This window comes from Hyperolius riggenbachi, chromosome 7 (assembly GCF_040937935.1).
Source record: "Hyperolius riggenbachi isolate aHypRig1 chromosome 7, aHypRig1.pri, whole genome shotgun sequence".
NCBI classification, from domain to species: domain Eukaryota; kingdom Metazoa; phylum Chordata; class Amphibia; order Anura; family Hyperoliidae; genus Hyperolius; species Hyperolius riggenbachi.
In genome coordinates this window covers 235,398,534-235,422,853 of record NC_090652.1, presented here as the reverse complement: position 1 = coordinate 235,422,853, position 24,320 = coordinate 235,398,534, and the positions used below count along the sequence as shown (strand labels likewise).

At 44.3% G+C, this 24,320-nt stretch overlaps 2 protein-coding genes across 2 annotated transcripts in view; both read right to left on the bottom strand.

Annotated features, from left to right (window-relative positions):
* Positions 1-2,323: 2,323 nt before the first annotated feature.
* Positions 2,324-24,320, bottom strand: part of ATIC (5-aminoimidazole-4-carboxamide ribonucleotide formyltransferase/IMP cyclohydrolase) — a 52,415-nt gene continuing 30,418 nt past the window's right edge. Inside the window, exons 12-16 of the mRNA XM_068245400.1 lie at positions 19,930-20,058; positions 19,752-19,844; positions 18,923-19,105; positions 18,685-18,837; positions 2,324-2,502 (exon numbers count right to left, since the gene is read on the bottom strand). Of these exons, the coding sequence (XP_068101501.1) occupies positions 2,383-2,502; positions 18,685-18,837; positions 18,923-19,105; positions 19,752-19,844; positions 19,930-20,058 (678 nt within the window). The 3' untranslated portion in view covers positions 2,324-2,382. The remainder of the gene's footprint in view (positions 2,503-18,684; positions 18,838-18,922; positions 19,106-19,751; positions 19,845-19,929; positions 20,059-24,320) is intronic.
* The window catches only part of LOC137524900 (uncharacterized), a 366,090-nt gene continuing 345,096 nt past the window's right edge, over positions 3,327-24,320 (bottom strand). The window contains exon 2 of the mRNA XM_068245399.1: positions 3,327-3,507. The gene's annotated coding sequence lies outside the window, so the exon portion shown is untranslated. The remainder of the gene's footprint in view (positions 3,508-24,320) is intronic.

Genomic DNA, 24,320 nt, shown 5'->3' with positions numbered 1-24,320 from the left:
TCCCAGATGATTGGATTGAATCTTGTTCAATGATAAATTGATCTCTGTACTTGCAATGACCTTTTATGATGCTTTATTAATTGATGCAGGACTTTGATGAACTTTTATGACACTTGTCTATAAATTGTATGCAGCACTTTTAACCCATTTATTTTATTTAGCAACGAAGCTAGCTGGTGGCAGGGAATGGAGGATTGAGAAACACCGTGGGACAGGACAGCTGCAAGGGGCTTCAGGTCCAATTGCAAGGTAGAATACACCAACATTATAAGTACAATTGCAAGGTAGAATACACCAACATTATAAGTACAGAGTAATTGAACTGATTATTAAACAGACATCAGTTGCTCAAGCTACCAGGCGAAACATGCACATTCAGAAAATTAAAAAGAAGCTTGCTTACATATGACAGGTCTAGGAAAACCAATGGAAAGAAAACCATGTAATTTGTTTGGTCAGCTGCAAATATGATACTTCCTGATCTATTGCCTGACCAAACTGATCACATGCTTCTGATTAGGGATGATCAATGAGACGAAAATTGTTCTGGAATTATGTACAATTTTATGCAAATTTAAGCAATTTAGTCCATTTTCAAGCTATATATTTGCATAAACTCTGAATAATTTGCATATCTGTGATCATGCCTACTACTGATGAATATACCATTATAGGCAGCAGGGGTGAGCTTCGAGTGCAGGACTTGAATTTGGAATTCAAATGAAGTCTAATGACTTCACATGTGCCCACAGGCAGCAGACTTGCCCAGAAGTCTTTGGGGACAGCTGCATTCCATTATGCATCACAGGCGTAATGAAGCAGCGTTCCATGACTCACCATCACGCTTCCTCTTTCAAGCCGGAAGGAGGAAGCACGGTAGCGAGCCATGGAACGCAGCTTCATTACACCTATGATTCATAATGGAACGCAGCTGTCCCCAAAGACTTCTGGGCAAGTTAACTCCCTGCTGCCTGTGGTCACATGTGAAGTTATTAGACTTCATTTGAATTCCAAATTAAAGTCCTTCTGGACTCGAAAGCCCAACCCTGATAAACCTCTGAACAGTACTTGCTGTGAAATGCTGCCTGAGTGAGGAATCCGCTTAAAGGGAACCTGTACTGGTTAAAATTTAAAACACATTATGTACCTGCAAATGAATATTACATGCCAACCTCGCCATCAGTTCCTCTAAGCTCACCATTTTCTTCTCAGTGATCCCAAGATTGTCAGAACTGAAATACACCAGTTGCTGTCAGTTACAACTGAATGTGCAAGGTAATGTCCATGTTTCCATATGGCTCAAGTGGGCGATATAACAGTTTAACAGTGTGCTGACCAAGAAGCTGTTATGTGGTAATTTACATTTTCAAAATGGAGGACTGAGAATGCCATTGATCAGTGGACAAACAGGATGCAGGAGAAAGATTGATGAGCAGACTACATGGGAGGCAAGTATGAACTGTGTGTTTGACTTTATTTTCAGTTCAGGTTCTCTTTAATATACTTTGTTCACAGGAAACCAGTAGCTAAAATATTTAGCATTTTTTTTGCACTTTAAGACCTCGGTTTAGAGGACAAAATCCAGGGAATAAAAATATTGCACACCACATTTTTTCAAAGGCATCTTGAGGGCCTTTTCCCCCAAAAGCTACTTCTATAGCTAAGGTACACTGCCCAGATAGACTAACCCTTGTTGCCCTACCAGCTTAACTAAATACCCTAAAGTAACCTGGCTGGAGGCCGAGGCTGCCAGTGGAGCAGTGGGCAAAGACGTTCACTTTGACTGGGGGTTGCAGTAATCTCTCAATGTCTGGCGAGTGCAGCTTGCCCAACAACTGAGCTGGAGATGCTGCCGTCAAGTGTCCATGTCCAATCAGTGAGCGACAATGCTGGAGGCTGCTGTTATGTGCTGATGCTCTCATGGGCGGGACCAAGGCAGTCATTGGGGCCAATCAGTGCACCGACTGCTACTGAGCACTGCACTTGCTAGATGCTGAGAGAAGAGGATTATTGCAAGTGCAGCCCCAGTCAAGAGTGAGCCCCAATTACCACAGCACCATTGAAGCTCCCCTCACTCCAACTGCAATATGCATTTGTGGGGGACACCTGGCACTATATTTGGACCATAAGACTCTTCTCGCCCACTTTGGAGTAGATTACAGGCTATTGGGTAGGTTAATCAAAGTATCTTTCCTTCAAATCAAAGAGCCATTTTCCACATAAGCAAAAAAGGAAACCGTTGCACCACAGATTCCAAATGTGGGATAGGTGGAGGACTCAGTCACCCATGTCACCATAAGTAAACAGACAAGACAAAGTGCCACACATTTTCATTATTTTATTGCAACAGTATAAAGCAACTGGTCTTTGGAATGTAAGAGTTTAATGATGGAAGAGACGCAGGTTGGTGTGCGCCAGGACAATTCCCAGCTCGTCGCATGCCTCAATGACTACCTTGTCAGCTGCAGAACCAGACGGAGCAGCGATGTACTGAACCCCGCTCTAAAGAACACAAGAAGAAAACATGGAAAACTTCATAAGACTGCTGAACTGGAGGGTTTCAACATAGAAGGCTTTATGCCAATTACTATATATTCCATACATCATCCCTCACCCAATCACAAATGCATTTTGCATTAGGTTGGGCCTTAGTTTTTCCTGCAAATCAACTAGGATTGCTTTTTAGAAAATTGAATCGTGGCAAAGCATTCATACTGAATACATTTACAAATTGTAACCTTACTGTACTTGCGTGTGGAAAATTGCAAGCCTTTTCAAAAACAAAAATGGAATGCCCTTTGTGTGAAAGGGCCCTCAAGCATGTTCATTGCTAAAGTCTTAAAGGACACCAATGGCAAATGTAATGTGTCCCTTTTACTTACCTGGGGCTTCTTCTAGCTTCTGTTGTCTTATGTGCCTCCCAGTCCCCTTTTTCAATCTGCTGTAGGCCTCAATAAAGTCTGCAGTTTGGGCAAGTCACTACTGGGCATGCGCTGGATTGGCAGCAAACACGCTTGATCAGGAGCAATCTGTGCATGCACAGCTATGAGCCTACATGCTGCACATGTGCACAACGCTCCCAGATACAGGCGCATGATCCAAGCACAATGTGCTGCTGGGCCAATGCATGCGCAGTAGTGTACAACTTGGCTGACATGCACATTATCAGGTCCTACAGCAGCTCGAAGACAGCAAGGGACTTAACCAGCAGCAAAACTGGCTGGAAGAAGCCTCACAAAAAAAAAAAATTAAAAAAGACAACTTTACTTACGGTAACGTCTTTTCCGGTAGTCAGGAGGACAGCACCCCTGGATGAGACTTGTCTCCCTCCCCACCGTGGACAGGAACTGCAAAAGAAGAATTTGCATAAGCGACAGGCAGCCTGCTATATAAGCTACTTACTTGCTGCTATACTTCAGTAAATATAAAAGATAATACGGACATTAATAATGCTTATACAAACCTCTGATACTCCACCCAAAAAGGGCGGGTTGTAGGGGTGCTGTCCTCCTGACTACCGGAAAAGACGTTACCGTAAGTAAAGTTGTCTTTCCCGGATCGTCACTCGGACAGCACCCCTGGATGAGACGATATACTAGAGATCAGGCTTAGGGTGGGACCACTGCTTGCAGAACCTTCCTTCCAAAGGATAAATCTGTGCCTGCAGATACATTAAGTCGATAATGTTTCACAAACGTGTTATGACTCGACCATGTTGCAGCTCTGCATATCTGATCAATAGAGGCCCCTGCCCTCTCTGCCCATGACGTAGAGATACCTCTTGTAGAATGAGCCCTGACAGAAGAAGTTAACGTCTTCCCTATGCACCTGGTATGCTGATACAATTGCTTGCTTTGATCCAACGTGCTAGGGTTGTCTTAGAAGCCTTATTTCCTCTTGACCTGCCTGCAAACAGGACAAAAATTGCGTCTGACTTTCTCCAAGAGTTAGTCCTTTCCAAATAATGTAATAAACATCTTCTTACGTCTAGAGAATGTAGTCTCTTTTCCTTATCATTTGTGGGATTCTCACAAAATGACGGAATATAAATTTCTTGGTTTCTGTGAAATGAGGAAACCACTTTAGGAAGGAATGCTGCATCCGGGCGTAATGTTACTCTATCTTCTGAAATAACACAATACGGCTCCTTTATGGATAAAGCTTGTAGCTCCCCTATCCTTCTTGCAGTAGTAATGGCTAGAAGAAAGACACATGTTACTTACCGGTAACGTCTTTTCCGGGAGTCGGAAGGACAGCACCCATATGAGATAAATTCCCTCCAGATACTATTGGACAGGAGAAGGTTAAAAATTAGCATACCCTGCAGCAGCATACATATATATATATCCCCAACTCGAACTCACATTCAGTAACAATAAAGATGAACACAAATTAATGCTCAAAAACTCAAATTTTATTTTAATATATATGTACATATACCAATCAGGGTGGGTAGTCCGGGTGCTGTCCTTCCGACTCCCGGAAAAGACGTTACCGGTAAGTAACATGTGTCTTTCCCAGGGTCGTCTCCAGGACAGCACCCATATGAGACTACCAAGATTACACATATGTAACATATATCCTAGGGTGGGACAGCTGCCTGCAAGACTCTTCTTTCGAAGATTAAATCTCTACTGGAGTCAAAGTTCAGTTTATAATGTTTTACGAATGTATTCTTATTTGACCATGTTGCGGCCCTACAGATCTGTTCTACAGAAACTCCTGCTTTCTCTGCCCAGGAGGTAGACACAGCACGTGTAGAATGTGCCTTGATTAACTGTGGTACTTCCTTTCCCTGAAGCTGATAGGCCATAGTAATTGTCTGCTTTATCCATCTGGCGATGGATGCCTTGGACGCTTGCTTTCCCCTATTAAATACCAGAAAATTATACCAGCATTGCTTGTGTCTTTCTCCATGATTTCATTGTTTCCAGGTACTGAATTACACATCTCCTGACATCAAGACAATGAAAATGTTTCTCCTTCTCATTAGAAGGGTCCTGACAGAAAGAAGGGAGGAAAATTTCCTGCGACCTATGAAAACCTGTACAAACCTTAGGTAAGAAAGCAGAATCTAATTTCAGTGTGATCTTATCTTCTGATATAATACAGTATGGTTCTGCTATAGAAAAAGCTTGGATCTCTCCCACTCTCCTAGCTGTTGCAATTGCAAGTAAAAAAGCAGTTTTTAGGGTTAACAACTTTTCAGCAATCTCCTGTATAGGCTCAAAAGGTGGGTTCATGAGAGCCTGAAGTACTAAGTTCAGGTCCCAAGGAGGCACATGTGATTTAAATACGGGCTTTATTCTAGACATGGCTCTAAAAAATCTAACAAAAAATTCATTTTCTGCCAATCTCCTTTGTAGAAAGACACTTAAGGCCGCTGTCTGCACCTTTAATGTACTGACACTGAGTCCTTTTTTCCAGTCCTGCCTGTAAAAAACTCTAATGGAGTATATTCCTGTTTTGAATCCATCTTGTTTTCATCGCACCAATGAAGATAGGTTCTCCATGCTTTCAAGTAGATCTTTCTAGTGACCATCTTCCTACTTTGTAGTAGAGTATTGGATAATTTCCCGGAAAATCCTTTCCCCCTTAAAAGCTTTAATTCATCCTCCAGGCTGACAGATGCAACATCTCCAGTTGCGGATGCATTATTGGACCCTGATGTAACAAATCCTGACGTAGGGGTAACCTTACTGGTTCCTGTACTGATAACTTCCCTAACAGAGAAAACCAAGCTCTTTTTGGCCAGAAAGGTATTATTAGTATGCCTGATGCTTTCTCCCTGTAAATCTTGTTGAGGATTTTTGGAATCAACCTGAACAGCGGAAAAGCATAAATCAGATGATCCCTCCAGCTCAGGGCAAATGCATCCACTGCGATCGGATTGTCGGTGGGACAGAGGGAACAAAATTTGTATTCTTCCTGGTCGCAAATAAGTCTATTGTCGGAGTCCCCCATTTGTGTGTGAGACTCTGGAAGACCTCCTCGTTTAGTATCCAATCGTCTTGACTCAGTTGTGACCGGCTGAGGTAATCTGCAACAACATTTAAGGTTCCCTTTAGGTGTACTGCCATCAATGACGCTAGATTCATCTCTGCCCACTGAAGGATCCTGCTCCCAGGAGCTGGCGTCTGTGGTTATCATCCTTTGGTATGGCAAGTCCCATAGTCAGCCCTCCCTTAGGTGAGATGGCTCCAACCACCAATGAAGTGACCTCTTGACATAGTGCGGTATTAGTACCCTCTTGTCTAATGCATTCTGTTTCCTGTTCCAAGATTGTAAAATCCATAGTTGAAGTTGTCTTGAATGCATCTGGCCCCATAGGACCGCCGGGAATGAGGATGTCATAAGACCGAGCAGAGACATGGTTTTTCTTAGAGTGATGGTAGTTGAATCCTGAAAAGAAACAACATTCATTAATAAAAGTTCTCTCTTTTGTGCAGGGAGATACTTTGATTAACAGTATCTATCTGAAAACCCAGGAAAATCATAATCTGAGATGGAGTAAGGGATGATTTTTTCCAATTGATTAACCACCCCACAGATTCAAGAACCATCACTGAGGTCTGAATCTGGGTGGATACTGACATAGCCGAGTCTCCCCATAAAAACAAATCGTCTAGATATGCTATGATTTGAATCTCCTTAAGTCTTAAAAAAGGCAAGAATTTCAGTCATTACTTTCGTAAACAGCCAAGGGGCTGAAGAGAGGCCAAATGGAAGAGCTGTAAATTGATAGTGTCTTACCTCGCCTGCTTGATGTATTGCAAACCTCATGAATGCTTGCGACTCCGGATGTATTGGAATATGAAGATAAGCGTCTTGTAGATCTAGAGACGCCATGTAAGCTCCGTCTTGAAGTAAGCCTAGTACAGACCGAATGTTGTCCATTTAGAATTTTCTGTAACGAATGAATTTGTTCAAAGTCTTTAGATTGAGAATAAGTCTGAAGTTCCCTTGCGGCTTTTTAACCAGGAACACTGGGGAGTAAAAGCCCTGTCCTCTTTGACCTCCTGGAACTTCTCTTATTACCTGCTTTTCCCAAAGATCTGACACTGCACTTTGTAAGGCTAAACTCTGTTCTGTTATGATGGGGGGAGGGGTTACCAGAAATCTTGTGCTTGGTCTCTCCACAAATTCCAGTCTGTAACCCTCTAGAATAATTGTTCTTATCCAAAAATTGTTGGTCAACGTATACCAGTTCTCTATGAAGAGAGCCAGTCTGCCCCCTACTGGAATCCTGGTGTCATTGTTTTTTAGGCACATTGGCTGGAGAGAAGGTAAATGAGGATTTTCCTTTCTGATCCTTTTGTGCTCTACAGTTTATTCTAAGCCCTGGCCTAGTCTCTGACACCTGCTTTCTTGAACCTCGAAAGGAATGTCTAAACCTGAGAGTTTTCTTTTTATTTGGAAAGTTCTTCTTAAAGTCTGCTGATCTCTCTAATGTTTCATCTAATGTTGTGCCAAATTACCTTCACATGGAAACCCACACAGTTTTATCTTGGAGGAAACATCTCCTTCCCAGGGTCTCACCCATATTCCTCTTCTTGCTGAATTGGATAAAGCAGAAGCTCTTGCAGTTAGTCTCACAGTCTCATCTGCTGCATCTGTAAGATAATCTACTACATGGAACAGATTAGGAAAAGATTTGAGTATAACATCTCTAGGCGAACCCTCTGCGATATGCATCTCTAATTGTTGTAACCATATTTTTAAACGACCTTGAAAAGGCCGTACTAGCCACTGCGGGTTTGAAAATCAGAGTAGTTGTTTCCCAATTTCTCCTTAATAGATTATCAACCCTTTTATCTAGGGGATCCTTCAGTACCCCAAAGTCCTCTGGTTTAAAGGGGTATTTCCTATTCATAGACTTAGGCCAAAAAGCTCTCTTTCCTGGGTTTTGCCATTCCTTATCAATTAATTCTTTTAAGGTAGAATGAACCGGGATAAAACTTTTTGATTATCTATCAGACTTTTATACATCCTGTCTAACGTGGAAAGATCCTTTTCCTCTTCCTTAATATCCATAGTAGCAAACATTGCTCTTAACAATTGATCCATATTATCCATAGAAAAAGCAAATCTCTGCCTGCTGAGATTCACCAACAGACATTAATGTTTTGGGAGAGGAAGGAATCACATTAGGTAATGATTCAGGTACTGCTGAAGAGGTAGATGGGGCAGACTCCTTATAGGATTGGAAGGTAGCCTTTATCTCTGACTTCATCCATCCCATAAGATCTTTAAACATATTTGGGGTTTCCTCTTTAACCACTTTCTGAGTGCAGGAATTGCATAAACTCTTTCCTGATGCAGTTGAAATCTTTGCTGCACACAAAGCACATTTCTTTTCTTTACGCTTTTGCTCAGCTTTTGGCAATTGCGCTGAAGAATGGCTTGATTCAGCTCTTGTTTCCTTTACTTTAACCGGCTTGTCAGCCTTATCCAGTCTGGGCTACAAGCAAGAAAAAGAAAGGACTAACTTACTATCTATAATATCAGAGACCAGAAGCAATAAAGCCCACACTGTGGGATTACATACCAAACCAGCACTGGAGCTCTGCTCAGCAGATCCCTGCGGAGATACGTCTGATCCTTCCATAGTAATTGAGTATAATGGGAAGAACAGACTGAGTTGCTTTAAATGTCTGCCTGGTTCCACCCATAAGGGCTTCCCCCCGCAATCACAACCATGCACATAAGTTCCCTCCTGACCCTTTAGCCTGGACTTACTTAGCCGCCAGCAATGAAAGGGTTAATTTCTGGACGGCGCTCAGCATCCTGCCGCTTACCGCTGCATGCCGCCCCCACGCCAGTCCAGCTTCCGCTCTGCTTCCTAGAGGGGCGTGCCCAGACTTCCTCCCGGTCACCTGACCCGGATGAGCCAATCCGACCTCTGCAACGCCGACCACTGCGCGCGCACTGCACGCACAGAATCTCGCCCCATAAGTCTCAGCGTCTTCCTGAGGTCTGTAATTCCGGAGCCGGCGTCCTCTCCCCACATCAATCCCGACTGGCTGGTGTGTACACGGGGGGGGGAACAGCCGCTCAGAGCCTGCCAACTGACATGGACTCTCCTGATCGATCCTCCTCCTTCCGTGGACAGGAATTAAACTGAATGTGAGTTCGAGTTGGGGATATATATATATGTATGCTGCTGCAGGGTATGCTAATTTTTAACCTTCTCCTGTCCAATAGTATCTGGAGGGAATTTATCTCATATGGGTGCTGTCCTGGAGACGACCCTGGGAAATATGGTTTTTAATGTTAGGAATTTGTCAGAGACCTGAGATAAAGGTTCAAATGGAGACTCGCATAGACCCTGTAAGACCGTATTGAGATCCCAAGCAGGTACTCTTGATCGTATAGATGGTTTTAGTCTTCTCAGTGCCTGAAAAAAACGAACTATATAATCTTCCTGTGCTAACTTTCTTTCCAGAAACACACTCAGGGCTGATACCTGAACCTTCAGAGTACTAACACTGAGGCCCTTCTTATAGCCACATTGTAAAAACTCCAAAACTGACCCAAGAGATCTATTGTTAAAAGATCTGTTTGCACACCAGTCCTTAAAGACTCTCCATGCCTTCTGGTAGATTCCCCGAGTTACCATTTTCCTACTATTGAGTAATGTTTCTGCCAGATCATCTGAGAAGCCCTTGGACTTTAGTATTTCCCACTCAGGTTCCAGGCTGATAGATGAAGTAGACTCAGATCTGGATGCAATACTGGGCCCTGGGACAACAGGTCCTGTATCAGTGGGAGTACTATTGGTTCTGATATCGCTAGAGACTGAAGTAATGTGAACCATGGACGTTTGGGCCACATTGGAGCAATTAATATGAGTCTCGCCTTGTCCTGAATGATCTTCAATACTCTTGAAAGTAATGGAATTGGAGGAAAAGCATACATCATACCCTCCCAACTGATTGTGAACGCATCCACCGCCCAAGGTGAATCCTCCTGGTATAGGGCACAAAATTTCCGACATTTTGAGTTCTTTCTCCTGGCGAATAAATCCAGTTCTGGACATCCCCACTGTGAAATCATCATCTGAAAGACCTTCTGGTTGAGTGACCACTCGTTCTGGTCCAGCCTCTCCCTGCTTAGATAATCCGCCACCTGGTTCGATGTCCCCTTTAGGTGACGTGCCTGTAGAGACTCGATATTGCTTTCTGACCAAAACATAATCTTTGATGTCTGCTTCCATAATATCTGACTTCTCGTGCCTCCCTGTCTGTTTAAGAATGCCACAACTGCCCTGTTGTCGGTCTTTATAGTTACATGCGATCCTCTGATTTGATCCTTGAAGTGTAATAGTGCCATCCATACTGCTTCCAGTTCTCTGCTGTTTGATGACCTTGAGCTGATCTGTACAGACCACTGTCCCTGGGCTGGACGAGCATCCAGGTGTGCTCCCCATCCCCATAAACTGGCATCCATTGTGATTATCCTTTGTTCCGGGTAATTCCACAAACGACCTGTTAAAAAGTGAACCCGATCCTGCCACCACAACAGAGACACTGTTATGCTGTGAGGAATAGAGATCCTCCTGTCTAACACTGTGAGGCTCCTGTTCCATGATCTGAGTATCCACAACCTTAGTACTCTTGCGTGGAATTGTCCCCACTGTACTGCGGGAAATGAGGCTGTTAGGAGTCCGAGTATTGCCATTGCTTTCCTCAGCGATATTGTTCTTGAGTTCTCTTCCTCCATGAGCACTGCAAATCTTAGATACTGTTGAGATGATGGATGGATGGGCAGGTGAAGGTATGCGTCCTTGAGATCTATGGAAGCAAGAAAATCGTTTCTCTGCAAGAGATGAATCACAGATTTTATATTGTCCATCCTGAATTTTCTGTATTTCACATTTAGATTTAACTTTTTTAGGTTTAGGATAAACCGGTAAGTTCCCTGTGGCTTTTTCACCAGAAACACATGAGAATAGAACCCTTTTCCTCTCTGGCAGCTTGGTACATATCTTATTACCCCCTTCTCCTGTAGGGACAGGACCTCGTTCTGTAATGCCAGACACTTTCTTTGATCCTGGGGTTGTGGAGTAATGCAAAACCTTAGAGGAGGAGGATGACTGAACTCGATCTGGTACCCCTCTGAAATAATCTTTAGCAACCACTGACTTGTGAACTGAGGCTGCCATACTTCCAAAAAGTTTGCAACCCTCCCCCCCACTGGGATCCTGGCGTCATTGCTTATCCTGTCTTTTGGCAGGATTAAAGTTGGGTTTTGACTTCTGCGGTCTATACGGGGCCCAACGTTTACCCTTGGAAGATTTGGAGTCCTGCTCAGATCTGTTGGGGGGACGAAATGGCCGCTTATACTGAAATGGTCTTTTCTTTTCTGGAAAGTTTTTCTTTCTATCTGATGTTCTATCTAGTGTATCATCTAATTTTGATCCAAAAAGCAGCCCCCCCTCACATGGAATACCACACAGCTTTGATCTCGAGGAATTGTCACCATTCCAGGTTTTAACCCATATACCTCTTCTGGCTGAGTTAACTAAGGCAGTCGTTCTGGCCGTAAGTTTTACTGTGTCATCTGAAGCATCTATAATATAATTAGAGGCATTTAAAACTTTAGGAAAATCGTTAAGAATCTCTTCTCGGGGAACACCGGAAGCGATCTTATTCTGCATTTCTAACAGCCATGTCTTCAATGATCTACTCACTGCTGTTGAAGCTACAGCGGGCTTAAATGTCAAGGAAGAGGATTCCCATGCTCTACGCAGAAGGTTGTCCATCTTTTTGTCGATTGGATCTTTCAGACTTCCAAAATCCTCAAATAATAAGTCCGTCTTCTTTGACACCTTTGAAAAAGATGGGTCCAACCTAGGCGGAGGACCCCAAAACCCCTGATCCTCTGGAGAAAAAGGGTAACGATTGGATAAGGATCTAGGCCAGAAGGCCCGCTTCTCAGGGTTATCCCATTCCTTCTTAATCATACCCTTTAAGGTGGAATGGACTGGGATAAACTGAGGCTGGGGTTCCGCCAAAGTTCTGTACATCTCATCCAAAGGCGTCAAAGATTTTTTCTCTGTCTTGATACCCATTGTATCATACATAGCACCTAATAAGTCCTTCATTAAATCAGCAGAGAAAGCAAATTTCGATCTATCAGAATTAGAGACTTCCCCATCTGATGGATGATCCAATTCAGAAATCTCTCCCTCAGATAATTCTGAATCCTCCACCTCGCTTTCTCTTCTACGTTTAGAACCGGAGGGCCCCGGCTGAGATAAATCCAATACAGGAGATGCTGGAATAGTAACTACAGGCACTGTGTCCATATCTCCACCAGTTCCTGGGACATCCGAAGGAACTATAGGATTTGAAGCAATGGCAGATTCCTTAATCTCTTTTATTGCTGTAGACATTTCTGACCTCATCCAGCCCATTAAATCTTTAAATATGACGGGTGACTCATCTTTAACCACCTTTTCTGTACAGTTCTGACACAGCTTTTTGGAAGATGAAGATAAACGACCGTTACATATTGCACATTTCTTCTCAGACCTGTTTGAACCATGCTGACTGGTTTGAGCAGCAGCCTTGTCAGGCCTTTCAGACTTTTCATTTTTATCAGATTTGTCCGACTTGTCATGTTTTTTAGGCTATAAAAAAACACAAACAAGGAACAAATATTACTAGAGGTTTTATATTATATATCAAACAAGCAGGAGTATTTCAGGTACCACATCTACTTGCCAGAGAGGGGTCTTGGCCAGACTTCACAGACTGCAAAGGAGCTGAACCTGAAGCGTCCTCCATGATTGCCAGCAACATCTGAATCATGGACTCACCTCTAGCTTAAATACACATAAGCAGACCCAGCTGAAGACAATCAATGCTACCCTTGTTGCATAATTTATGTTAATCAGCCTCACATACCTTGATGAATCAGCCTGCAGGCTGACTGCATATCACCGCCGCGGCCCCTGCCGCTTGGTCAGGCATCTTAATTGGAATCAGCTGTTCGGCTGATTCGCTTCTAACCGCCGCGGCCCCTGCCGCTCTGCAGACCTCAGATCACGCGGGACGCCAGCGCGTGACTACTTCCGGGTGAACCGGAAGTGAACTTCTTCATGCGCGCGCCTGCGCGCATAACACAGCCGCCTTCACTGGAGAAGCCTCCCATACGCTGCAGGACTCCCCACTGATCACTGCTCAGCTCTGATGGGAGTCCTGCTACACGCTGCCCCTGCCGACTGACACGGATGGCACCCTGGAGACCTCTCCCTCCGCTCCGTCTGGGACAGGAAACTATACTGAAGTATAGCAGCAAGTAAGTAGCTTATATAGCAGGCTGCCTGTCGCTTATGCAAATTCTTCTTTTGCAGTTCCTGTCCACGGTGGGGAGGGAGACAAGTCTCATCCAGGGGTGCTGTCCGAGTGACGATCCGGGAAAAAATGATTTGACTGAAAAAAATCTGATCAGATTTCCTGTTTTCTTCAATTTTTATCGATCCAGAATGCCAGATATTTTTCTTCAAGCTTTCTAAACATTGTATGGTGTTAGATTGACAAAATTGCTAGGGTGTGTATATTTGACAGTTTCCAATCATTTTTATCATAATTGGGGAAAAATTGAACAGACGTGTGGTACATTTGTCATTTTTGAAATGTTATAATCAGTCAGAAAAATAAAGTTGCAATTCTAAAATTGTATGGTGTGTGGCCACCTTTAGGCACACTTGAACATGTAGGAAATCCAAGTACAGATGGTTAATTTAAGGTCACATGAATGGTGTGTGGGGTGTGTGGGGTGGGGTGTGTGTGTGGGGGTGTGTGTGTGGGGTGTGTGTGTGTGTGGGGGTGGGGTGTGTGTGTGTGTGTGTGGTGGGGTGTGTGTGTGTGTGTGTGGTGGGGTGTGTGTGGTGGGGTGGGGTGTGTGTGTGGTGGGGTGGGGTGTGTGTGTGTGGTGGGGTGGGGTGTGTGTGTGTGTGGGGTGGGGTGTGTGTGTGTGTGTGGGGTGGGGTGTGTGTGTGTGTGTGGGGTGGGGTGTGTGTGTGTGTGTGGGGTGGGGTGTGTGTGTGTGTGTGTGTGTGTGGGGTGTGTGTGTGTGTGTGTGTGGGGTGGGGTGTGGTGTGTGTGTGGTGTGTGTGGTGTGTGTGTGGTGTGTGTGTGTGTGGTGTGTGTGTGTATGGTGTGTGTGTGTGGGGTGTGTGTGTGTGGGGTGTGTGTGTGTGGGGTGTGTGTGTGTGGGGTGTGTGTGTGTGGTGTGTGGGTGGGGTGTGTGTGGGTGGGGTGTGTGTGGGTGGGGTGTGTGTGGGGTGTGTGTGTGGGGTGTGTGTGTGGGGTGTGTGTGTGGGGTGTGTGTGTGGGGTGTGTGTGTGGGGTGTGTGTGTGGGGTGTGTGTGTGGGGTGTGTGTGTGGGGTGTGTGTGTGGGGTGTGTGTGTGGGGTGTTAGACAGCTGTAGAGATGAGCAATGTGCTTGGATCTCAGCAATGCATCCTACACCAGGGCTTCCCAACTGTCAAGTACCACCAACAGTGCATGTTTTGTAGCAATCCATGAAGTAAATCAGCTCTGCTGAGACACCAATTATCCCACCTAAGAACGGTTGTTGTTTTCTGCAAGACGCACTGTTGGTGGTACTCAAGGACAGTGTTGGGAAGCCCTGTCCTAAAGTATCTATACAAGCCGCATTCTTGGCAGAGACAGCCCCAACCATTGCCTGGCCCAAGAACAGTCTAGCGCATGTATGGTGCTTCTGTGTCCATGTGGAATCCCAGACACCCATGATGGCGTACATTTGAATACGGCGCTGGTAGACTTGGGCGCAGGATCCAGCTGTTAAATGGCTGGTCCTGCTTCTGCACAAGTCCGGGGCGTTTTAATTACTATTCCCCCTCCAGGCCGACATGGATAGTGGGGGAATGAAATAATTCGGCTTCCAGCGATTGCTGGAGGCCGAATTATTGTGTTTTTTTAAACAACTTCGGCTCCGTCTTCTGACGGAGCCGACCTTCCTCACTGAGCGCTGCTATAGACTGATTCCCATTACAGTCTATGGCGGCGCTGGCTGCGCCCAAAGCTAGCAGCGCTGAAAAGCACTGCTCCGCTCATGATGTTGAGATGAGATTAGAGCTCAGTTAGCAGCAGACCATCTCATCCAGGATATTTTGTTCAAGACAGCATTTTTAATTTTGGGTGAAGGTTTAAAGTGAGGATCATAAAAAAAAAAAAAAAAAAAAAAAAAAAAAATTTTTTTTAAAAAAATCATATTTCGACAACTGGTCTGAGTGTATCAAGTGATAAAGGCTTCAATTCATCAAGCATTACCGCATTCGGTAATGCTGAAAACAGCTGACTTAACGAAGCACTTTAGAAAATGTTAATTCATCAAAGCTGTTACCGAATGAGAAGCTGAAATGACACAGCAATGAGATAAATTACCGACATGTGCTCAACAAATGTTAATTCATCAAGGTTCCCACATTCGCTAACACATTCGGTGTTTATCTCAAGCTCTCCCCTGTCGTTACAGGCTTCGAAAGCCTTCTGTGTGAATGTTTTCATGATTAGCAGGAGCAGGCAGCCAATAGAAACAGCCCCTGTTCTCCTGCAAGTGCTGCTGATAGGTCACACAGGCTTCTCCACACAAAGCTTTCAGACCCCCCAAGCAGTGAGCAGAGAGAACGGGTCAAAATATATCCCCAGATTCCCTTCGGTGGTGTAACCCTTTCAGGCCCTGTTTGATAATGCAAAGATGCTGGTGGTGAAATCACCAAGCATGGCATTTGTAATGTCTCCAGGAAGTTCATCTACGTTGTGGCAAATAAATAAAATGTTAAGAAAGACTGATCGACAGATTCAGAGCAGCAGAGGCTGTATAAATAACAGTAACTATAACACCTTTACATCTAAAGGGATGTCTGGATGCCTTCTATTGTTATCAGCTTGTAACACATGGACATTCCAAGCTGCTCTGCACCACTCTGCTGTTATCGAACAGCCTTTGATGAATTGAAGCCTAGTAGTTCGGTAACTTAACGAACCTCTACCACACATGGGAAAATATTGATGAATTAGCACAGTGAAGTGTAAAATACCGAATGCGGTATTTTAAGGACTTGGGTTTTGTTATCGAACACCCTTTGATGAATTAAAGCCAAAGATGCTAATCCTGAGGAAAAAAAAGGATTTAAAAAAAAAACAAAACTTTCTGCTGTTCTGGTGTGGAGTTATATACCTTAGGAGCACTGGCCCTTTAAGTGCCATTGCCAAACAGTTGAATGCTGGGGGTTCTTTTTATCTAGAATAAATTCCTCTTCCCTTTATTTCCCTGCCTAGCTGCTTATCTGAAACTGATCCTCTGCTCACTTGTTTACAAGTGTGGTGACTCAGCGATGAGAAAAAAAAAAAAAAAAAAAAAGTAAAGAACCCGAGGTGTGTTTAAAGAATGTTATCTGCATACAGAGGCTGGATCTGCCTTTACAGCCCAGCCTCTGTTGCTTTCCCAAACCCCACTAAGGTCCCCCTGCACTCTGCAATCCCTCATAAATCACAGCCGTGCTGTGAGGCTGTGTTTACATCTGTAGTGTCAGTCTCAGCTGCTCCCCGCCTCCTGCATAGCTCCGGTCCCTGCCCCCGTCTCTTCCCGCCAATCAGCAGGGAGGGAAGGGATGCAGGCGGGGACCGGAGTTCTGCAGGAGGCGGGGAGAGCAGCAGGCTGACACTATAGAGATAAACACAGCCAGCTCTGACAAGCTGTTTGCAATCCCTCATAAATCACAGCCATGCTGCTGACAGAGTGCAGGGGGACCTTAGGGGGGTTTGGGATAGCAACAGAGGCTGGGCTGTATAGGCAGATCCATCCTCTGTATGCAGATAATATTCTTCAAACCCACCTCGGGTTCTCTTTAAGGGAAGAAATTACATCAGTATTTAGCCTCAGCTGTGGGAAAAAGACTTGGCCCTCACCAGGAACAGAATTCTCTTAATTATGTAAAATTCACTGAAATCAAAGTGTATTATGTAAGTAGATCAAGTATTTATCCACATTTTCCCCTGGCATAGTATGGCCGATCCTCCTGCTTTAAAGAGAACCAGAGGTGGGATTTTATTACGCTAGTGGGGAACAGAGGCCGGTTGTGCACACCACCAGTCTGTTGCCCCATGGTGTGCCTCAGACCCCCCCCCTGCGCGCCGCTATACCCCCACAGTGCTGGCGACAATGTTTACCTAAGCGCTGTGTCAGCGCCGCTCCCCCGCCTCCTTATCGGCGCTACCCGCCTGTGTCCCTTCCCTCCCGCTGATTTGAGGGAAGTGACTCGGTGGGTAGCGCCGATACGGAGGAGGCGGGGGAGCAGAGCTGACAGACAGCGCTTAGACAGACATTGTGCTGGCGACACGCTGCGTGTTGCCAGCACTGCGGGGGTATAGAGGTGCGTGCGGGGAGGGGGGGGGGGTCTTTGAGGCACACCATGGGGCAACAGAGGCTGGTGTTACTGTGCACAACCAGCCTCTGTGCCCCACTAGCATAATATAACCCCAACTCGGGTTCTCTTTAAGGTTACTGTCCTGCTGCTGCAGAATGGCTTAATCGCCCTGGCAGTACTGAATGATGGGATAAGTATCTATCTGTACTTAGACCATTCTGATCAAATCCAAGCGCAGAAATGCAGACTCAAACTTTAAGAACTCTCCCATACTAGAACAGGATTAATTTTGCTGCAGTGACTGAAAAACCTGATGCTACGATGGTTGTCATTCATTCACTTACCTGTAGCTTCTAGCACCCCCCCCCCCCCCCCCCCCCCCCCTGTACCCACGCCAGTCCTCAATGATCTTCCACTGTAGTGCAGTTTTTCTTTCTCCAGTTGCCATCCACTGCCTTTGAGGCCCTAGCTGTGCATTTCCTCGTTCACACTTCTGTTGCCAGGAGTATTCTGCACAGACGCAGTAGCCATTCTCATACTGTGCCTGTGAAGGATGCCCCCGACACCAGGAGCACGAACGAGGACATGCAGGTGTAGTGGCAGTCTAATTGCAAGTTAGCCATACTGAAATTGCGCTGCGGCAGGGAGCTGGAGGATCGTTGAGGACCGGCACAGGGTGGCTGCAGAGGGCTAGCAGAAGCCCCAGATAAGTGAAACATCTTCATGTTCCCTTTTAGTGCATAAAAAAAAAAAAAAAAAAAAAAAAAAAAAAATTGGCAGAGGGACTGCACATGCAGTTACTCTCCAAGACACAAGTACGAAGCCCAACAGCAGGTTCTTCACAAAGAAACTTCATGTCCAAGTAACTTGTTTGCATTGGCTAAATATATCTCAAAATGCACTTCTTGCTTGTCTGACTTATGCAGCATTTTTCAGATATGAGCCTCTGTCAGCCTCTAGGCTACCATTATAGTGGGTAGTGGGTGTGAAGACACCTAACGAGGCTCCCTTAGCTCACTATCCTATTTGGCTTGGCACTGCTATAGGCCTGAGGAAGCGGGCTTAGACCCGCGAAACGCGTCGCCACCTGTGCTACCAATAAAAATCTTTTGTTTATGCGAAGATTTGTCATTGAGGTAAGCAACCTCAAACCTTTTTCCAGTTTTAAACTGCTTTTAAACGCTTTTATCTACAACCTGGGCACCTCTTTCAACCATATAGTCTAGGCTACCATTGGCTAGGTTGGTCTGCTTGTCACTCTAGCCTTTGTAATTTTTACCTTACGTGCTCTCTCCACATTGTCTCTGAAGGGGAAAAAGGCATCAGAGCTGAGGCAGACACCAGTTAAGGTGGAGATCCACTGCCTCTTCTCTTCAGGGCTCAGCAGTTCAGGGGGCTGCTCAAATGAAGCTTTCCACTGGTCAAGCTCCTCCTGAAATTTAAAATTTACAGTATGAAATAATTTTTTTCTAAATCACAAAAAAACCCCCAACAACCCACAGCTACATACAACTCACCTTTTCTAAGACACCACTCACATACTGATCAATGGCATTGGACATTTCTGCTCTCTTTACTCCAGCCTTAAACTTCATGCCAAGGACACGTGGGTGGTGCCTCAGCCACCAGTTGTCAGCTTTCTCACCAGCCAGCCTAGTGCAGTGTATGCGGGACTGCTGCCCAGCTCCCATACCCACCACCTGGCAGAGGACAGATTATAACCAATGAGCAACACAAACACCATTGTGAAGTACAAAGTAGAGGTAACCTATTGCCAGTATAGGTTAGTAGTAGGACAATGTAAAAACATGCTCTACTTCAGCTTGTCTAATTTCCCCTCATCTGTGACCAAGCACAAACCTCTAAATACATATAGAGTACATTTCTCTATGCTTTCCTTCTGGACTGTGCAAGAGGCCAGGTCCACTTTTATAGGGCCCCTGTGCAAAATGCTAGCATGGGGCCCCCTGGTCTCCAAAGTAAAATTAGTTTCTCATGCCCATATATTGTTGTATGTAATAAATTGGTAATAAAACTTCAAGGAATTCCAGGAACCGGAAATGGGGGGGGTGAATTCATGTGATACTGCGCTCACACCATAGAGAGGATGACCAAAAAAAAGTAGTGGGTGACAGGATCCTTTGGATGAGTTGTACCCTGATCCCCTCTGCATATGCCCCGCCCAGCAGTTTCTGAGTGTGTCTCAGGGATTACCGCTTTAAAACTGCCAATAATCCCTATAAATTACACTCTAGGAGGGTAAATCTACTTACTGATTAGGATATTATAGAAAACAAAAAACAGAATACAAGAAACAGTTTACAGCTACCACTCAACTACAATTACCTGACCATCCTTGGCATAGCACACAGAGTTAGACTGGGTGTATTTCACTGCAATTGTGGCTACTATCAAGTCTCTGATTGCTGACTCCGGAAGCTAGGAGTATAAATGACAATAGTTATTGTAGGATAACAGTAACAGACATGGTGAACAGTTCACGATAGCCTCTAGCTGCTTGTACCTCTTTCTTTGTGGTCACTACATTACTGAATAAGGAGGCATCTATAACGGCATCATTTCTTTTCTGCTCCAACTGCAAGCCAAACAGAGTTCGGATTTCATTGCCTTCAGGTTCATAGGTAGAGTCCATCTGAGGGAAGACTGTCATTAGAACTTAAACAGAAAAACATACTAAAAAGTAGAAAATGGAAAAACAAAAACCACAATTTTGAAAAAAAGTTTGATCCCAATTCAACCATCCTGAAACTTTACACAGTTAAGTAAATTAAGCAAATAAAAGTCACAGTAAGGTCCTGTACCCATTGCAGTCAGTTTTCCATAGGGAAGAAGATTGTGTAAATGCAAGGACACTTGCCTTTTTGTCGAAAATGTTCCCATTTATGCAATGGGCAAATACACTGTATCCTATAACACCCAAACACATGCAGGGAATTAGTACAGTATAAGGTTACTTATACAGTAACCCCGCCATAGAAACAAGGGTTATAATGGCTTGCTTTCTAGAATAAAATGCTTCAGTACATTTCTAATGGGAATGCTTGAAATGCAGTGCTGAATGGGCACTAGTGTGATGAGATATTCCTCCAGGAGATGGCAGAAGAGAGTTCAAGGCATCCCTACTAATAGCCTCGCCATACAGTGCTGCCCTCTCCTAACTGACACACACTGCTCCATCTCCAGCTGTTCCTGGGGCCAACTGATGAGGACCATTTCCAGGTAAGCCACCAAGCTAACCAGATTGGGCCCCTTTCACTCCTGCCTCCCCACAATTGCAAGGACTGCGGGGGTGTTAACAAATTCCTTTATTTCTTTTAAAGCTGCCACAGTTTATCATGCAAAGGAATTCAGACTGCACCAATTCTGACAACCCTACCCACCTATTCCTGAAAAAGAAAAATGCATCTTAACCACTTCACTGAGCGGTTTTACCCCTTGAGCACCAGAGCAATTTTCACCTTTCAGCACTCCTTCCATTCGGCTATAACTTATTACAATGAAATTAACTAGATCTTGTTTTTTGCTACCAATTAGGCTTTTAGGTGGGACAGTATGCCAAGAATTATTTTATTCTAAATGTGTTTTAATGGGAAAATTAGAGTTTTTAAATGGCCATTATAGTTTTTAAATAATGCATGCTACTGTAATTAAAATCCATGAAATTTGCCCATTTGTCCCGGTTATTACACTGTTTAAATTATGTCCCTATCACAATGTTTGGCGCCAATATTTTATTTGGAAATAAAGGTGCATTTTTTTCAGTTTAGCGTCCATCCCCAGTTACAAGCCCATAGTTTATAAACAGTGTTGTACCCTCTTGACAAATATTTAAAGAGTTCAGTCCCTAAGGTAACTTTTATTGTAATTTTTTTTCAAAAAAATTGGGGAGTGTGGGAGGTAATAAGTTAATTTAGTGTAAAATTATGTATTTGAAAAAATGTTTTGTATGTAGTTTTACTATTTGGCCACAGTAATTTTTTGTAAATGCGTCCTGTAAGCGTAGGAAGTACGCTTACAGGAAGTTAAATGAGGCTGGGAAACTTTTTTTCACAATGATCGCGCTGCTTATAGAAGCAGGCGATCATTGCTCGGGGCTGAGAATGGGAACTGTTTTTCCCGTTCATGGATCTCCGGGCAAGTGGCCAGCGGGAGCGTGGACAGCGTATATCTAAGCTACTGGTGGGCGAAGAGTGTTAAAAGGAGCGTAGATATACGCACCTTTGGTGGTAAAGTGGTTAAAAAAGTCAGAATATATAAGTTTCTAGAAATCATGCAGATCCGTCTCAGACACCATTGATAAATCTGCCCCCATTTATCTACATGGGTTGGAACTTTTAGTCACAGGAAGCAGCTGTGAAGTAGTTTTAACTTCTTGTGGCCAAACAGGTTTTTATGAGGCAAGCAAGGTCTTAAAGAGAACCCGAGGTGGGTTTGAAGAATATTATCTGCATACAGAGGCTGGATCTGCCTATACAGCCCAGCCTCTGTTGCTATCCCAAACCCCCCTAAGGTCCCCCTGCACTCAACAATCCCTCATAAATCACAGCCACGCTGCTGACAGACAGCTTGTCAGAGCTGGCTGTGTTTATCTCTATAGTGTCAGTCTGCTGCTCTCCCCGCCTCCTGCAGAACTCCAGTCCCCGCCTGCATCCCTTCCCTCCCTGCTGATTGGAGGGAAGGGACGGGGGCAGGGACCGGAGCTATGCAGGAGGCGGGGGAGCAGCTGAGACTGACACTACAGATGTAAACACAGCCTCACAGCACGGCTGTGATTTATGAGGGATTGCAGAGTGCAGGGGGACCTTAGTGGGGTTTGGGATAGCAACAGAGGCTGGGCTGTATAGGCAGATCCAGCCTCTGTATGCAGATAACATTCTTTAAACACACCTCGGGTTCTCTTTAAAGTAACTTTCCTGTATAGAAGAATGAATATAAAAATTTATACAACAAATAAAAATAAAAAAGTTCATTGTAAAACAAACAAACAAAAAAAAAAAACACATTCTTACAAAGATACCGGCATCTTTGCTCACGTTAAAGGCAAAATAACTCTGCCAGGAGTAGGGTCAGTTCTAGAAGAATGCTACAGAGAAAAAGCTGCATGACACCACAGGGCCGTTTCACACCAACAATGCTTTGCTTTTGAGCATTTTTGTTAAGCACTATTTCCAATAGAGCTTGGCTAATGTAACCCTATCAGTGTTCCCACAGAAGCGTTGTGATGAAACTAGCTGCGTACAGGAATGTACAATCTGCTACAGGTAAGCAGTTACTGCGGTTCTAAAACTGCCGCAAGAACATGAAGTAATCTGCGCAAGAGTCTCACAGAGGACCCCACAGATGGTTACAGGCAGCCCCACTGAAGAGTGCCAGAGACTCGCAGAGTACAGATGCTGGAGTTGTTGCCAGAGCAATCCTGGCACATGCACACTGGGCTCTCCTGACAGTGTGGCTGCCCAGTATCTGCCTGTAACTATCTCATGGATCCTCTATGTGAGGCTCTCAAGCAGATAACTTCATGTGTTTGTGGCAGAGGTAATGGTGGATTAGCTACGCACTGGAATGTACCATCCACTACAGGTAGACAGAAGCAGATAGTAAAAAAATTCCACCCATGAGCAACTAACCTGAATACGGCCTCCCCTTACATTAAATAATGAAAACACATTAGTATGGTAGCCAGATGTGCCCCACTCCCTTGGCATACACATGTTAAAGCCGCTGTGAGATTTGGGCACAGGGTAAAGCTGTAAAACTGCTTACCCTGCTCCTCCTGGCGACAGAAAATACCATTTCCCCTCCAGGTCACCATGGATAGTGGTAAAAGATGCAATTTGGCTCCCAGCTATTGCTGGCAGCCAAATTACAGTGTTTATAGTAATTTGTGCTGTCTTGATGGCACCCAAATTACTCACTGAGCGCCGCTATAGCCAATTCCTATTACGGCCAATGGCAGCACCGGCTGCCCCCAAATCTTTTTTTAAACAAAGCTCTACTCCCACACCCCCCTGTATGGTAGCAAGGTATACAGTGGTGTTCAAAATTAGTGTACATTTGTAATTGTGTTCAGAATGAAATCTTACAAGGACTTGTTAAAGAACCAAATGCAACTAAAATGACAAATTGTTTTTGTAATACAGTATTACATGTTTTTGTAATTTCTTCATTGACAATTATTTAACCCTTTAAAGACTACCACTCAGAACAGAGGTTAATTTAAGTGTTTGATAAGGTATTGAAAACACCTGTGGATGTTAACGAGCAGCAATCGAGCATAATAAGCACCAATTAGGCAGATTTAAAATGATACTCAGCGCCTTCTAGACATTTACTGGTGTGTTTACAAACATTGTGAAGTCAAGACAATGGTCCAGGAAGACAAGAGAAGAGGAGATTTCTCTTCACAGGAAGGGCAATGGCTATAAGAAGATTGCAAAGATGTTAAACATGCAAAGATGTTAAACATACCAAGAGACACCATAGGAAGCATTCGCAAATTCAAGGCAAAGGGCACTGTTGAAACGCTACCTGGTCGTGGCAGAAAGATGCTGACTTCAACTGCTGTGCACTACCTGAAGCGCAAAGTGGAGAAAAGTCCCCGTGTGACTGCTGAGGAATGGTATGATTACCATGCACAAACAAACCGCGGTATACAGTCATTCCATGGCAACCAGGTTTGCGGCCACTACCATTTGTAGCTGTGGTTCATATACCAGGTGTCCTTTTTAACACATGTCTCGCTCCCATTTCAACTGCTTTGAATTTAACTGTTAGAATTAGCATCTAACAACCCATGCCAGACTTCTTTGCAGGACTTCATTAAGTCCATATTGAACCACCTTGGTAATGTAAGAGTTTGAGACTGAGGTCCTACGCCGAAGTATAAGAAAAAAA